The 15,251-nt window shown below is 35.2% G+C and overlaps 2 protein-coding genes across 2 annotated transcripts; one reads left to right on the top strand and one right to left on the bottom strand.

The window, feature by feature from the left end:
• The first annotated feature begins 4,752 nt into the window (after positions 1–4,752).
• On the top strand, positions 4,753–8,277 carry LOC106390903. The gene is made up of 7 exons (XM_048768652.1): positions 4,753–4,991; positions 5,068–5,695; positions 5,819–5,910; positions 5,998–6,120; positions 6,297–7,073; positions 7,176–7,386; positions 7,496–8,277. The coding sequence occupies exons 2-7, from the start codon at positions 5,401–5,403 to the stop codon at positions 7,735–7,737; spliced, it is 1,740 nt and encodes a 579-aa protein (XP_048624609.1). The 5' UTR covers positions 4,753–4,991; positions 5,068–5,400; the 3' UTR covers positions 7,738–8,277.
• Positions 8,229–10,204, bottom strand: LOC106390904 (pectinesterase QRT1). The gene is made up of 5 exons (XM_013831452.3): positions 9,698–10,204; positions 9,248–9,443; positions 8,953–9,156; positions 8,630–8,865; positions 8,229–8,538 (listed from the first exon to the last, which is right to left on the bottom strand). The coding sequence occupies exons 1-5, from the start codon at positions 10,057–10,059 to the stop codon at positions 8,391–8,393; spliced, it is 1,146 nt and encodes a 381-aa protein (XP_013686906.1). The 5' UTR covers positions 10,060–10,204; the 3' UTR covers positions 8,229–8,390.
• Between the last annotated feature and the right edge of the window lie 5,047 nt (positions 10,205–15,251).

Here is a 15,251-nt window from a genome sequence, read left to right as displayed (position 1 = left end):
GGCTAGACTCATCAGGAATCTAAATGTGATCGCATCCATTACAGGAGAATATGTTTCCTCATAATCAATACCAGGTCTTTGAGAAAATCCTTGGGCTACAAGGCGAGCTTTATACCTTGTAATCTCATTTTTCTCATTTCGTTTTCGAACGAAAATCCATCTGTACCCAACTGGTCTCACATCTTCAGGTGTGAGTACAATAGATCCAAACACTTTTCGTTTGTTAAGCGAATCAAGTTCGATTTGTATTGCTTCTTTCCATTTATTCCAATCATGTCTCTTTTGACATTCATATATGGATTTCGGTTCTGGATCATCGGTATCTTCATTTACCTCACCTGACACGATATATGAGAAAGCATCATCAAGATCATTTTGTTCATTTCTATTCCATATCCTTTTATTATGGATGTAATTAATAGAAATCTCATGATTATCTTTCGATTCATGATGCTCTGATTCATCAGAGTCCTTATCATTTATTTCTTCCAAAATATTTTCTGCTATTTTGGGTGCATCATATATTTCAGCTTTCTTCTGTTTCCTAGGATTCTTATCCTTAGAACCAGCAGGTCTACCACGCTTCAGGCGTGTTTTTGGCTCTCGTGTGTCATCCTCCTTTTCTTGTTCATTTGGCATTTTGATACGAGCAGGAGCATTTGCAGCTGGTATATGAGATTTAGTTACCGTCTTGGTATCTGCAAATGCATCAGGTAGCTGGTTAGCTATACTCTGTAAATGCATAATTCGTCGAACTTCTAGTTCTGACTCTTTAGTAGGAGGATCAAGATATAACAATGATGGTACACTCCATTTTATATCACTTCCAACATTTTTGTTTTCTCCCCCTAGAACTGGGAATACATTTTCGTCAAAATGACAATCAGCAAAACGTGCTGTAAAGACGTCACCAGTCTGTGGTTCTAGGTATCTTATAATTGATGGAGAATCACAACCAACATATATTCCCAACCTTCTTTGTGGTCCCATCTTTGTTCGTTGTGGTGGTGCTACAGGCACATATACCGCACAACCAAAGATTCTAAAGTGGGAAATGTTTGGTTCTCGACCAAACGCTAACTGAAGTGGGGAATACTTATGGTATGCACTCGGTCTGATCCGAATGAGTGCTTCTGCATGCAAAATGGCATGTCCCCATACAGAGGTTGGAAGTTTTGATCTCATGATCAATGGTCTTGCAATCAATTGCAGACGCTTAATTAAAGATTCAGCCAAACCATTTTGCGTATGAACATGAGCAACCGAATGTTCAACTTCAATTCCCATTACCATACAATAGTCATTGAATGCTTGGGATGTGAATTCACCAGCGTTGTCTAGTCTAACTCTTTTAATAGTATAATCAGGAAACTGTGCTCGCAGTTTGATTATCTGAGTTAGAAATCTCGCAAATGCCACATTTCGAGATGATAATAGACAAACGTGTGACCATCTACTGGATGCGTCAATTAATACCATAAAATAGTGGAATGGTCCACATGGTGGATGTATCGGTCCACATATATCACCTTGAATTCTTTCAAGGAACTTTGGTGATTCTTTATCGATTTTGGTTGGCGATGGCCTTACGATCAATTTTCCTAGAGAACATGCAACACATGTCATTTTATTCCCTTGAGAAATCTCCTGGATTTTCAGTGAATGACCATGTGAGCTCTCTATGATTCTACGCATCATTGTAGTGCCTGGATGGCCAAGGCGATCATGCCATAACGTGAACTCTTCTGGGTTCCGTTTTACTACAAGATTTGATTCGATCTCATCGATATAAGTATGATGTAATCCCGAAGGAAGTTCTGGAAACTTTTCCAATATGTGTTTTCTGCCACATTTTTCAGAAATTACATACATGTATTTCTTTCCATCCTCAGTTGCAGACTGAGTATCATATCCGTGAAGATATATGTCTTTAAAACTCAACAAATTCCTTTTAGAACTCGGAGAATATAAAGCATTATTTATGGAAAATTTTGTTCCATTCGGCAAAGTAAAGTTTGCTTTACCAGTTCCTTCAATCACGTCTGCAGGACCTGATATTGTATTGACGACAATTCTTGTCGGTTTTATATCAGAGAAATATCTCTTTTGTCTCAGAATAGTGTGCGTTGTTCCACTATCTGGTATGCATATTTCACGAATCCGTTTCTTGGATTTTGCTCCATTAGTATTTTGATCCATTTCTGAAATTATCATAAACATTAAATAAAAGTGAAACGTGAAATTTATTCATTGATTATATAAAGAAAACACACAATAATTATACATATATTGTTGTTAAAACAACATTATTCTTTGAAAACATAATTATTATACATTACAAATGAGGACTATTCAGCAGTCTTATTAGAAACATTTCCGTACTCTTCAAGAGTATTCTAGTCCAGCTCATTTGCGAAATCAGAGGATTCAAGGTATGAGGTCCCTTCAACGTTTTCCGTGAGGTTCACCTCTTTAGCCTTTCCTTTTATGGATTCTTGATATAACTTGCACAAATGTGGGGGAGTACGACAGGTACGGGACCAATGTCCTTTACATCCACATCTGTAACATACAGTCTCACTTTTCTTTGTGGTATCCTCTTCGGTTTCTTTGCCTTTATGAGGTTGTTCAGATCTAACCCATTTGTTAGATCTAATACTTTTAGGATAGTAAGGCTTTCCACGTTTGTTGTTGAAACGCCGACCACGACCTCGGTTGGTATGGTTTCTCCTTCCCGAATATTCTACCGCCGTAGCATTCACTTCGGGAAATGCCTTGGCTCCCGTAGGTCGGGAATTATGGTTTTTGATTAGTAACTCATCGTTCTTTTCAGCCAACATGAGTGTTACCATCAATTCAGAAAATTTGGTGTACCCACATTTTCTGTAAATTCGGGATAAGACGTTGTGTTCTTTGTGGAAGGTATTGTATGTCTTGTCAAGCATTTCTGCTTCGGTGACAGGGTTACCACAATATTTTAATTGTGCAACTATCCTTAAGATAGTGGAATTGTAATCTCTAACCCTTTGGAAATCCTGAAACCTCAGGGTTTTCCACTCTTCAAGAGCGTGAGGGAGATTGATTTCCTTTTGATTATCGAATCTGTCTTTCAAGGCTTGCCATAGTACAGCTGGGTCCTCAACGTCTCCATAGTCGTGAGTTAGATTCTCATCTAAGTGCTTCTTCAGGAAGATTATCGCCTCGGCTATATGCTCGGGTGGCGATTTGTTACCGACTTTTATAGCTTCGGATATCTTTTTTATTACAAGATAAGGTTTCACATTTGTGACCCATCTGACATAGTTTTCGCCGGTTACTTTTAGAGCCGGGAACTGGAGTTTCTCGATGTTTGCCATTTGTATTTCTAAAACACAAAATAGTAATTTTATTAGAACTTCATAATTTAAAAACCGTTTACATTAACCATACAAGCAATTACAAGGAGAAGCGATGTAAATAAAATTAAACCGATAATCATCTTAAATTCACTTGGAGTAAATTCTCCATCGAATAAACCATAAATAGAAACACAAATAAAAATGGCACATAAAAACAAAAGTGCGCGAATCATCTTTCTTGAAAAATCGGAGGAGAGCGATTTGAAATTTTTTTGAGAGAAGATGAAATGTTTTGGATGATGAAATGAAGTGAAAATGAGTTGTATTTATAGATGAAAATTACTGTTCATGACCGTTGGAGAAAGGGGAAATTTTTGAAAAATTTTCTTTGTGACCGTTGGGTTAAATCGAGTGCACCAAAAATTAGTCTGAAAATATCGTATTAAACGGTCAATCAAATCTATAAAATTTCATAAAAGTGAAAAATTATGACAATGAAATATTTATGTTATATGACAACAAATCATGCGACGGCTCAGCCGATCAATGCAGAATAATAAATAAATTATACGGCGGCTCGGCCGACCAATTAATAATAAACATAATATAAGGCGGCTCAGCCGACCAATAAATAATAAACAAGATATAAGGCGGCTCGGCCGACCAATAAATAATAAACAGGATATAAGGCGGCTCGGCCGACCAATAAATAATAAACAGGATATAAGGCGGCTCGGCCGACCAATAAATAAATTAAATTACTAGTAAATAATATAGGCGGTATTCCGGCCATTATAACATGATATAAATAATAGTAAAGGCGGTATACCGACCATTATAACAGGGTATAAATGATACAAATAAATTTTACCGAATCGCAGAGTGATCGTGCTGATAACGTGTTATGAAATAACTTATAATTTATAGTATCGAGAAATTTAAATAAGAGTAGAATTTAATACCCGTAGGAAGCAAATAACACTACTATGAGTGAGAGAGTTTATTATAAGTAAGAAGAAGAAGATGTAATGGTTCTTTTCTTATAAACTCTTGTTCTTGTTTTTTGGTGTACAAAAGAGTGAGATGAGTGATGGTATTTATAGTGAACAACAATGCATAAAATATCAAAGATGGTGCTTGATTTGGTAAATGAGTGGGTGATCATAGTGCTTGATGAGTAGATGATCATAGTGCTTGAGTTGGTAGTGCTTGAGTTGGTAAAAGGGTGGAGTATCATTTCAAAGTTTATCTTATAACACTTCCGTGTTTCTCGGGCAGCCAAAAAGACGAGAGATTAGAAAGAAAAGAGTAGTTCTGTTGACTTCTTCTTCTCTTTTGACATTCTCTCGTTTTATTTACGGTTTGACCCATTAAAGGCCCATAATATCATAAACTGTAAGCCCATTAAAGGCCAAGTATGTCCCCTTTCCTCAACGAGCAGCTGCTTTTGCCAAACCCCTGCAAGTTTGAGAGAGAGAGAGAGAGAGAGAGATCATCCATATCCATGGGAATACGAATACCCTATTTTCTTAAGCTTCACCTTAATCACAACTCAGTTTCTTCCTCTTCACCCTTCTTCCGATCTTCGAAATCGATCGCCGTTTTTGTGTTGTCGCCGCTTTTCACGACGGACTAAAACCTTAGGATCAGTCGGTACAAATCATCTTCCTTTTTTTTTTTTTTTTTTTTTCTCCTGTGAGATGCCCATTTCGTATTCGTCATGCTTCAGCTGATTACCGCAGTCAAAGTCGTATCTTGGTGTTTTGCGGCGCTCTCGAGCTTGGATCACTGTCTCCACGGCTTCGTCTCTGGTCGCTCCGCAGATCTTCGCGACTCTCCTCTCACTGGGTTCTTCTCCGCTTTCTCTAATCCCAACTTCTTCTTCGTCCGGGTTATTTGATTTCCCCCCCAAGCTGAGCTATCTCTTAAGGAAAGGATGTTGATTTAGGGCATAGGAGGTTTAGGGTTATTGTTGGGGTAAGCTTTACTATCATGGCTATGAACTGGCGTCAACACCTTTTAACATTCAGTAGTTAGTTCTTTATCTGAATTTGGAAAAAAAATGTGCGAGAATGATCATCATTTTGTGGAGTGGAAAGAGCATTTTGTCTCACAGGAGAGAGGGAACCGTGTTGTTCATTACTTCCTCAAGGATTCTGCTGGTGAATCCATCTTAGCTGTGGTTGGGACTGAGAGAAGTGTTAGGCACATGTTCTATGTTGCCTCTGAGGATTTTGTGCACATCTATGGTTCCGAGAATTCGATCCATCCTGGCTTCAAATGGAGGTCCAGGAGAGAGGTGGTGGACTGGCTCACCTCAATGCTGTCTAAACAAAATACACAAGGAAACTGGTCGAGTGCGTATTATTTCTTTTAATTTTGTCTGTTGAGTGGGGAATGAAGGGCTTCTTTCTCTATGAGGGAGTCTCTTCTAACTTTGTAACCGGTTATTTATAGAATTTGTTTACTGTCAATGACAGAGTCACCAAAATGTGATTCGGGGGAATCTAATGGGTCTCCCGAATTTTCAAGCAATGGGTTTGCTGCTCAGCGTGCTCAAGCAACAGAAGAGGTGGTGTTTAGCTACTTACTGCTTTAGACAATAGTCACTGCATTTTTGTTTTCTCCTGTAATACTGATGGAAGAATCTCTCTCACAGGCCCGGCTTCCAATAAACTTGAGGGTTCACATTTGGGATATTATGTGGTCAGGAGCTTCCTGGATGTGTGGCAAACAGCTCAAACATTACCCATCATTCTGTAGGAATGGGACAACTATAGGGGTAAGTTGAAAACTTCGCATCGGAGAACTTTTGAGTATATCCATTTCCTGAAAGTACTCATGAATGCACAGTTCGCTATATGTTGATTTGTCATTGTGTGCGGATCTGTTAAGTTTTTGAGCATGGATGGAACTCTGCACTCACTTGAAGGTGTATTTCTTCTTTTGGATTTTCAGGTGCACTCTTTTGTATTTGTCATGAGCAAAGGGGACGACCGGTACGTTGCGTATCTCGAAGATATGTATGAGGACAAGCGTGGCCTAAAAAAAGTCAGAGTCAGGTGGTTTCACTGCACAAAAGAGGTGAAGGGTGCAGTTTCTCTCAAAAACCCACATCCAAAAGAGGTTTTCATCACCCCTCACTCACAGGTCATCAGTGCTGAATGTGTCGACGGTCCCGCCACTGTCTTGACCCGTGAGCATTATGAGGAGTGTATAGCTTCTTTTCCTAATTCTCTATTGGAAAGGGTGCACATGTGCTATCGGCAACTCAGGAACTACAGAATCAAACCTTTTGACTTGAGTAAATTGCGTGGATATTTAGATCAACCGATAATGTCTTGCTTAAGTTCGATGGAGTCTGGTCCTGTAGACTGTGGGATGAATAAAGAGGAAGATGAACCGTGGAGCGAGGGTGAGAATGTAATGGTTGACGCTGAGCGTAGCAAGAAAAAACATAGAGGAATGATGTCTGACCATCTGTTCACAGCATATGAATCTTCATGTAAAAGACTCAAACTTGATGCCTCGGGAAGAAGATTCCCTTCCTCGGTTGCTCATAAACATTCTTGTTCTAATGGAGTTATCAAGGCTGATGCAAAAATAGAGTTTCTGTGTCAAGATAGCGGTATAAGAGGCTGCTGGTTTAGGTGCACTGTCCTGGAAGTATCAAGGAAACAGGTTAAGCTCCAGTATGATGATATAGAGGACGAGGATGGATACGGAAACCTTGAGGTATATATGCGCTTCCACAGCCATTTCCTATTAAAATTTTTGTTTTTGATACACTCTTTTGTTTATCGCCTTATGTATTTTTCTTTCTTATGTTATGAGTAGGAATGGGTGCCGGCTTTGAAATCTGCTATGCCTGATAAGCTTGGTATGAGGTCGTCCAACCGCCCAACAATCCGGCCTGCTCCTCCTGATGCTAAACCAGCAGACTTTGATCCTACAATTGGTGAAGCTGTTGATGCATGGTGGAATGATGGTTGGTGGGAAGGTGTTGTCATTGCCAGTGACAAACCGGACTTGCAAATATATATCCCTGGTATGATTTAGTCAATGTTTTCCTATTGTCATCTCTCACTCACTAGTTGCCTGCACTATCTGCATCTTTCTCTTAGGGCTGACATGTGTTTTGGTTGTCATGATGTTAGGTGAGAACTTATGCTTAACAGTGCAGAGGAAGGATATTAGGATTTCTAGAGACTGGGTGGGAGACTGCTGGGTTGACATCGATCCTAAACCGGAAATACTCTCTCTTGTACCTTCTGATATTAGCCTGGAAGCCAAGCTTTCCGTGTCTTCCACTCTTGCCAAAGATGCCAACGCAAAGCCCATTGCAATGCCAGATATTGTCGAGGATGCAAAACCTAAAGGCGAGGACATTTCTCTTTGAGGAGGACAGAACAAAGAGCATAAAGATGACGGGGTTGTTAAGAATGATGACGAAAGCATACTTTCGAAAGAAGAGGATAAAGAGATTGGAAGTAACCAATGTCAGGACCACAACGAAGATGATGTTAACGGTAATGATGAGAAGGCTCGCAAATCAGAAACAGTCTTCACACTGTCAAAAACTACTACCACGCTGGTGACATCGTAAAGAAAGATGCTTTCTTGAGGTTATATATAATATGTAATGATGGTAATTCTGGTACGTGCCACGTCTCTGGTAACTTTAGTGTATGTATATATATCGACATAGTTTGCAGAAGAATGGGTTTGACTTGGTTGGTGCTGAGGAGAGACGAGTAGGTGAAAGGTTGTATAGAAAAATTGAGGAGGCATGATTTTGGTGGGGTTGTGCATTTGTTTTCATCTGATCTTAGAATAGAGGATTATTTGGTGACTTTGGTTATTATAAACCAGCTTGTAAGAAATCTCTTATCTTAAAAACCAAAATCAAATCTTTTAATAATAGTTTTAAAAGCACGCAGATTCTGTTTCTCTCTGCGCTCAGTTGTAGTACTAATTACACAATGTATATTAAAAGTATGATTAGGTCATCATCTCATGTTAGCCAAACAGTAGCCTTTGTCAGTAAGTGTTTTAGAGTCTCAACCATTGATCTCCAAATATGAACTCTCTCCCTAGAAAAGGCTTCACTTCATCTTGGGTAAGACTCCTTGACCACGGCACTCGACCTCTTCTCTCTGCTCCTCTTCCCCTGCAGTTATACTCCCCGAACAGCACCTTACTGCACAAACAAAGAAAAAAAGAAATCAGTCTTTTTGTTGGTTTTTCAGACAGAGCAGGTTTTAGTTTGGTAGCTGAGAGTCTTCAGTTACCTTTGCCTGTCAGTGTCGTCCCAGTCACTCCAGCCCACAGGAGTGATGATATCAGCAATGTAACAGTTTGAATAAACAGTTGTCGAGTAGTTTCCCCAAGCTCTTCCCAGGTAAACCTTCCCGGTTCCTCCGATGTCACAGTTCACAAAGGAGAAACCAGTATCATCACTCTCTTCACTTCTATGGTGAGCTGCGATCGCACCAAATCTCCTTGCGGTTGAGCGGATATCACAGTCCTGTGATGTTTTCCTCAGATAAAATTCTACATTTTTTTCTTCTATCTATATACACAAAAGATGAATTGATATGATGTTTTATTATACCTGGTAAAGCGACTTGGCGTTGCCGAAGATGAAATCGACACTTCCTTGGATGTGACATTGGAAAAAGTAGTGAGAACCAGTTGCATCATTAAGAGTGTCTTGTGATCCTAAAACCCTGACTTTATAGAACATTGCTTTGTCCCCTGTTACCCTTAGCGCTGCCGCTTGCTTCCCTTCTTCTCCCGCCTCTGCCACCACCGTGTTCTGCAGCTCATTATCCATATAACCTTGAAAAATATAAATTCAAAATGCATGTAGAAAAAGAAGAACTCGAGAGAGAGATTTGTTTTAGGACCTCGAAAGTGATGGCAGTGGCACAGAAGAAATCAGAGTCGATTGCAACAGTGGCGGTTCTGTAAGTGCCGAGTTCAGTACCATTGCTATAAGGGTCTGAGGACTTATCGCTCCAAGTAATGACTGTGTATTCCGCGTAACTCTCATTGCCTATGAACGATATGTACGGTTTTGTCCTCGGCACTATCACCTTCTCCCTGCAACGACCAAGAGATGGAGTATTACACGGACAGAGATTCTGTAATAATTATAAAAACCGAGAATTTCGGAAAAGATGTAGAGAGAGAGATTGTATTACAAAAACTACCCCACGTAGCTGATGTGTAAGATAACCCCCACTAACCCAAGAACTTAGCTTCAACTGCTTTTATTTATATATATTTTTTAAAAAACGTTTCTAATTTTTAATCAAAACACGGTTTCTGCTTTGAATCAGATTGTTTGATTTTACCTGTAAACGCCGGGAAGAATTAAGATTTTAACTCTCTGAGAATTGGAATTGGGAACCATATCAACAGCTCCTTGAACTGTAACAGAGTCTCCTCTTCCTCTCTTATCAACCACGATCACCCTGCTCGCGTTTACAGTCGCCATATTACTTTCTTGGTTTACCAAATTATTATCCTTCACCTTAACGCTGGAGCTCCTCCTCTCTCTTCCAACTTCTTCCACAACTCTCAGGTCTTCCCAGCTTATGTAATTCTTCAACTCGTTACCTTTATCATCACTCTGCAACAGTCTCGACGAACCTGAACTCAGCAGAACCCAAAAACAGAGCAATAAAACCGCGGGAACAAAGGCTTTGTCTTTCATGGAGAATGTCTGTGAGAAAAAAAAACCTTGTAGTCAGAAGACCAAACACAAACAAAAAACGTTTAGTGTATTTTTTTTTTTCCTGAGTTGTGGAGGAAAAACGTTTTAAGGTTTCGTGGGAGTGTGAGTTAGAGAAGAAAACTTGGCAAAGTTTACGTTTATATTTTACCTTGCAAGTTTTATTTTATGTTGGGAGTCTTTAGAGGTGAAAGGTCGTGTGAGAAAGATGGGTTTATTAAATACGAGGAGCCTCTCTTTGTTCTGTCTTATTCTTTTTAACTCTTTACTCCTCATGAGATAAACTCTATCATCTTTGTAATTGAAATTTATCCTCAATTTTATTACATTTAACATCTGTAATTATCATCTTTCAGATTAATAATTTCATATTCGTAACAGTTGTAAGAATCAAAACGTTAAGTCTTGTAATAGTCAATTTATATATATATATTTTTTGTAACACATAGTCAATTTATATATATATATATATTTTTTTTTGGTAACTCTGGTATCTGAGCAGCCACATTCCCAACTATCCCCCCGTAGAGGGTCCAGCGCCCCAACGGAAGGAATGTTAAATCCGCTGTGGCCGGGGCTCGAAGTCGTGATGGCGGGCACCTCAGCCGAGGTTCCTATACCACCAGACCACGAGGCCCGGTTGTCAATTTATATTTTTTTTAACTAAAGCAATATTATCAGAAAATATAGAAAAATAGTCAATTTATATATTTTCTGATAATATTGCTTTAGTTAAAAGAATCTTTAGACTATTTATCGTGAAAATATATATTATAAAGATAACTTTTAAGTCCAAGAACAATTACAGGTTAGTAATTTAAATGTGATAATAATAGGATTCAACTATCATATGCTCGAGAAGGATACATGTCTTTGATAGTTATGATTTTATGTTTATTTAGAGTTCTATTTCTCTTAATTTATCCGGCTAACAATGGATTTTAAATAGGGCTGGACAAATAAACCGAATCTGATCCGATAAAAATGAATCCGAACCGATCTGAACCCCATATAAATATCTAATGGATCTTGTTTTATGGTATTTTGGCTTGTGGGTATTATCCGAACCGAACCCAAACCTAAATGAATATTCGATAGAACCCGAAATATTCAGAATCCCAAAAAATAACTTGTACCAAATATGATCTCAATTCCTAATATATATCCAAAATACAATAAAATATTATTGAACATCTAAAATAATTATCTATTACATGAAGGTTGATAATTGAAGATGTCAGTTGAAGCTTGAAATTTTTAGATTTTGGTTTTGTTTTCATTGAATAATGTTTCTCATTTCATGAGAATTTGGATTTCGTTTTATGCTTTCATTTATTTGGTTCTCTATCTATCAATAACTATGTTTACCTTTCATTTGATTTTAAATGATCACGTTTGATGTTCTTTTCTTATTTTTAAATCAATTTTACTTGCGTTTTGGTTACAAAATAGGTACAAATCAGATACTTTAAAATCGAAGAACCGATTTTACTTATATTTTGGCTACAAAGTAGGTAGAAATCAGATACTTTTAAACTGAAGAACCAATTGGGATCCAAGCCCGAAAATACATTGGGTTGTACCAGTTCTTTGAATGTTTACTAACTCCAACCCGAACCCGATATAACCCGAACCAAACTTTCATATAATCCGAATGAGGCTGATTTTGATAAAACCGAAAAACCAAGACCCAATTGGATAAAACAGAAACCAGATTGGGACCCCGAATGTCCAAGGCTAATTTTAAACATAAAAAAATCAAACACTAGTAAGCTTATTATGAAACACCGTCATTCTTGAAATCTAGATCATTGGCTATATTTTAGTAGATGAAATCTTTATCAGAAGATAAATAGTTATGTATTTTTACAAAGAAAAAAAGAAGATAAATAGTTATGTACTAGTGTTACAAAACAAAAATAGTTACGAACGAAGTTTTTTGACTAATTTTTTTAATGTACTAAGTTTTTAAAACATTAATATATTATGATCAGTAAGATTTTTTTTTTTTTGAAGAAAAAAGTTGTTTACTATGCAAACTGAGAAATTAGTTGTGTTCTAAGTGTTATTAATTGTACTTGTAGTTGTATTGTCTGACATATCGTATAGTTGATCAAATATATTCTAAACTAATATAAGACATGCGTCTTGCGCATGGTGAGTTTATTTATATATATTATCAACAATTTATATATATATATATATGACCATTTTATTTATATATACAATGTTTTTTGTTGTTATTATATAATTTTTTTCTGATGGACCGGATCAATTTTTATTAAAAAATTATGGAACTAAACTCTAATTAATATATCGGATTAGACATTAAGCAAATTATGACACAAAACTTTTTTTTCCACCGAACACATTCTCGGAAAAAGTGAACAGTACTGTTTTCATAGTTGAATTATTTTGATTTTTATCTTCCATATAGTTTTGAAAGGTTTTAAATCAACCATCGAATTGATACATGTCATTTTAATGCTTTTTGTCATATGCTTAAGGAAAATTTAATTTTTTGTAATTTAAAATCATTTAAAAAAAAATAAAGTAGAACATATAAGAAAAATATAACATATAAGATTTCCTTATTTTTTAATTTAATATCGTTTTAAAAAAATTAAAATATAACATATAAGGTTTCCTCATTTTGTAATTTAAAGTCATTTTAAAAAATTCAAAATATAACATACAAGAAAAAAATCTATTTTTTATTATATGGTTAATATGATTGTTTTTTAATAATATAAAATTAAATAAAAAAGAAGAAGGATGCAAAAATTATTATCAAATCTTTATTATTCATAGTCATTAATTAACCGTATATATGTTAATCATATTAGGTAATTTCATAGCTTTTATTTAAGGAAAGAATACATGCTTCTTATATTTTGGGTTAATATAATGTTTTCTAATAATTAAATTTGGACCAACATTTTTTCCAATTGATTCTTAAGCTGACACGTAAGATAAATTGACATCCTAATTTAGTGACACCTATGCATGATCTCTTTGTAATTAGTACAAACTTAAGGTTACAACTTTTTAAATGATTCTCAATTAATATATACTAGGTAATAACCTGCGCCTTGCGCGAAATGTGATTATTAGTTTCGTTATATTTAATAAAAACACATTAAATCTGTTTAATCAGGATATCGGTTCGGTTTTAAGTTATTTTTTGGTTTTTAATCTCCTAAAATATAACTATTATTTTAAATTAATATTTATTTTTGTTTATTCGGTTAGAATGTTTGATTTGTTTTGTTTTTTTCGGTAAAAACCAAAAATTACTATTATTTATTTATTTTCATGTTATGAATTTTAGATAGTTGTTATGTCGAACCAATGGTTTCATATCATAGTTTGTAAACGGATAATAGTCCAAGAAAAAAAGAAAATTATTAAGACAAATTATTTCACTACAATTTGGTCGGTAGTGAAAGAACCATTAAGAAAAAAAAAATATTTCAACTTAAAAAAAAAAATAGATACTTCAGTTATGGTAAATACTTAGTTACAAGATGCTCACATCAAAGTGCATATATATGTGTATGTAAAAGTATATAAAAATAGTTGACAAATATATAAAGATATTGTTAATTAATATTAAATGACATTTTGGTTCAAAATAATACATGAAAGATAAAATTAAAATTAATTAAAAATTAAAAAGGCCTTGACATTAGTGAGTTTTTTTAATATAAAGAATAATATATTGTATCCGTAAATAGAGATGGACACATATCGAATATCCGAGTATTTGGAAGCATTTATATCGATTCAATCTTTAGCCACCTGGATAGTCGGGGACTCTGATATCCGAAATGATTTAGAATTTTAAATAATATCTGATTTGATCCGTAAATAAAATAAAATTATAAAAATAATTCAAAAAGTTAACAATAACATTTTCTTACAAAAATAAAATATTATTTAAATTTTTAAATTTTAATGCCTAATATAATAAATTTAATTCATAAAAATATTGTATAACTAATATAAACTAAAATATATATAACATATATATATATATATAATTATGTACATATATGTATATATATGCATATAACAGATCAAATTAGATATCCGTTCCTAAAAATATTGGTATTTTTATTTGTTTTTTTTAATATTTGATTTGCTTCGTAGAGTTCGGATATCCATATTTTTTTTGTTCAAATCAAAACGGATAACAAATCGAATCAAACTTTATAAATATTTTGCCCAACAAAAAAAAAAAAAAATATATATATATATATATATTCGTTATTTGTTTTGATTTGAACCGAAAAATTCAAAGTTTTATTGGAACCTTGCATGTGGGTTTTATATTTAAATACAAAATATATAGTGTAAACACATTTATGAATATAGTGTGAACGCGTTAGCATACCTATTATCAAATCATTGTGAGACTGCTACGTGTCTATTATTACAATGATTCTCCATTAATATACAGGGGACGAGATGTCGAGAAAGAATAGTCGTATAAAATTGGTTGCTTTGAAATGGTACCACGTTACTAGAATAGTTTAGAGATGCCTCGTCCAGTTTACAGGTTGATTTTGGTTTGAATACTTTCTGCTCGATTAAGAAATTAAATAATCAAATTGAAAACCATACATATTGTGGATTTGATTATTTTTTCAGTTTTAAGGGAAACCAATAATTTGAATTATAAAGATCCAAAAGCTGAAGGAACTAATAGCAAAAATTATGAACTTATAAGCAGAGTTTGATAATACGGACAAATATATAATAGTAAGATCAAGTTAGTGCAACTTCTTATCGTAGTACCTAAAAGATTAGATTAACAATCATGAATCATGAAAAGATGTAGGCAAACAGAAGAGAATTAACTAGAGGTGTGATTAAAGAAGAATGAAATTGCAAACATGATTTTGGGGTCTTGAGTTCTGACGTTAATGTTAATCAATATTTAGAGTTACGTTTAGTCATAAGATTTACGTGTTCATATTCAAATGCAAAGATGTTTTATATGACATCGAGTGATTTATAAAAATTTAAAATAGCAAGGTATCATTATGATATGTAGGCAGTAGGCATCATCGACATTGATAAACTTATATGGGCATTTTCTTGTATTGGGTTGGGTCATTCCCTCAGTGGGCTTAAATCGTGGATGCAGTTTGAACGACGACGCGTAATGC

The sequence above is a fragment of the Brassica napus genome, chromosome C9, assembly GCF_020379485.1.
Source record: "Brassica napus cultivar Da-Ae chromosome C9, Da-Ae, whole genome shotgun sequence".
In the NCBI taxonomy this organism is placed as follows: Eukaryota; Viridiplantae; Streptophyta; class Magnoliopsida; order Brassicales; family Brassicaceae; genus Brassica; species Brassica napus.
This window is presented reverse-complemented; position numbering and strand designations above follow the sequence as displayed.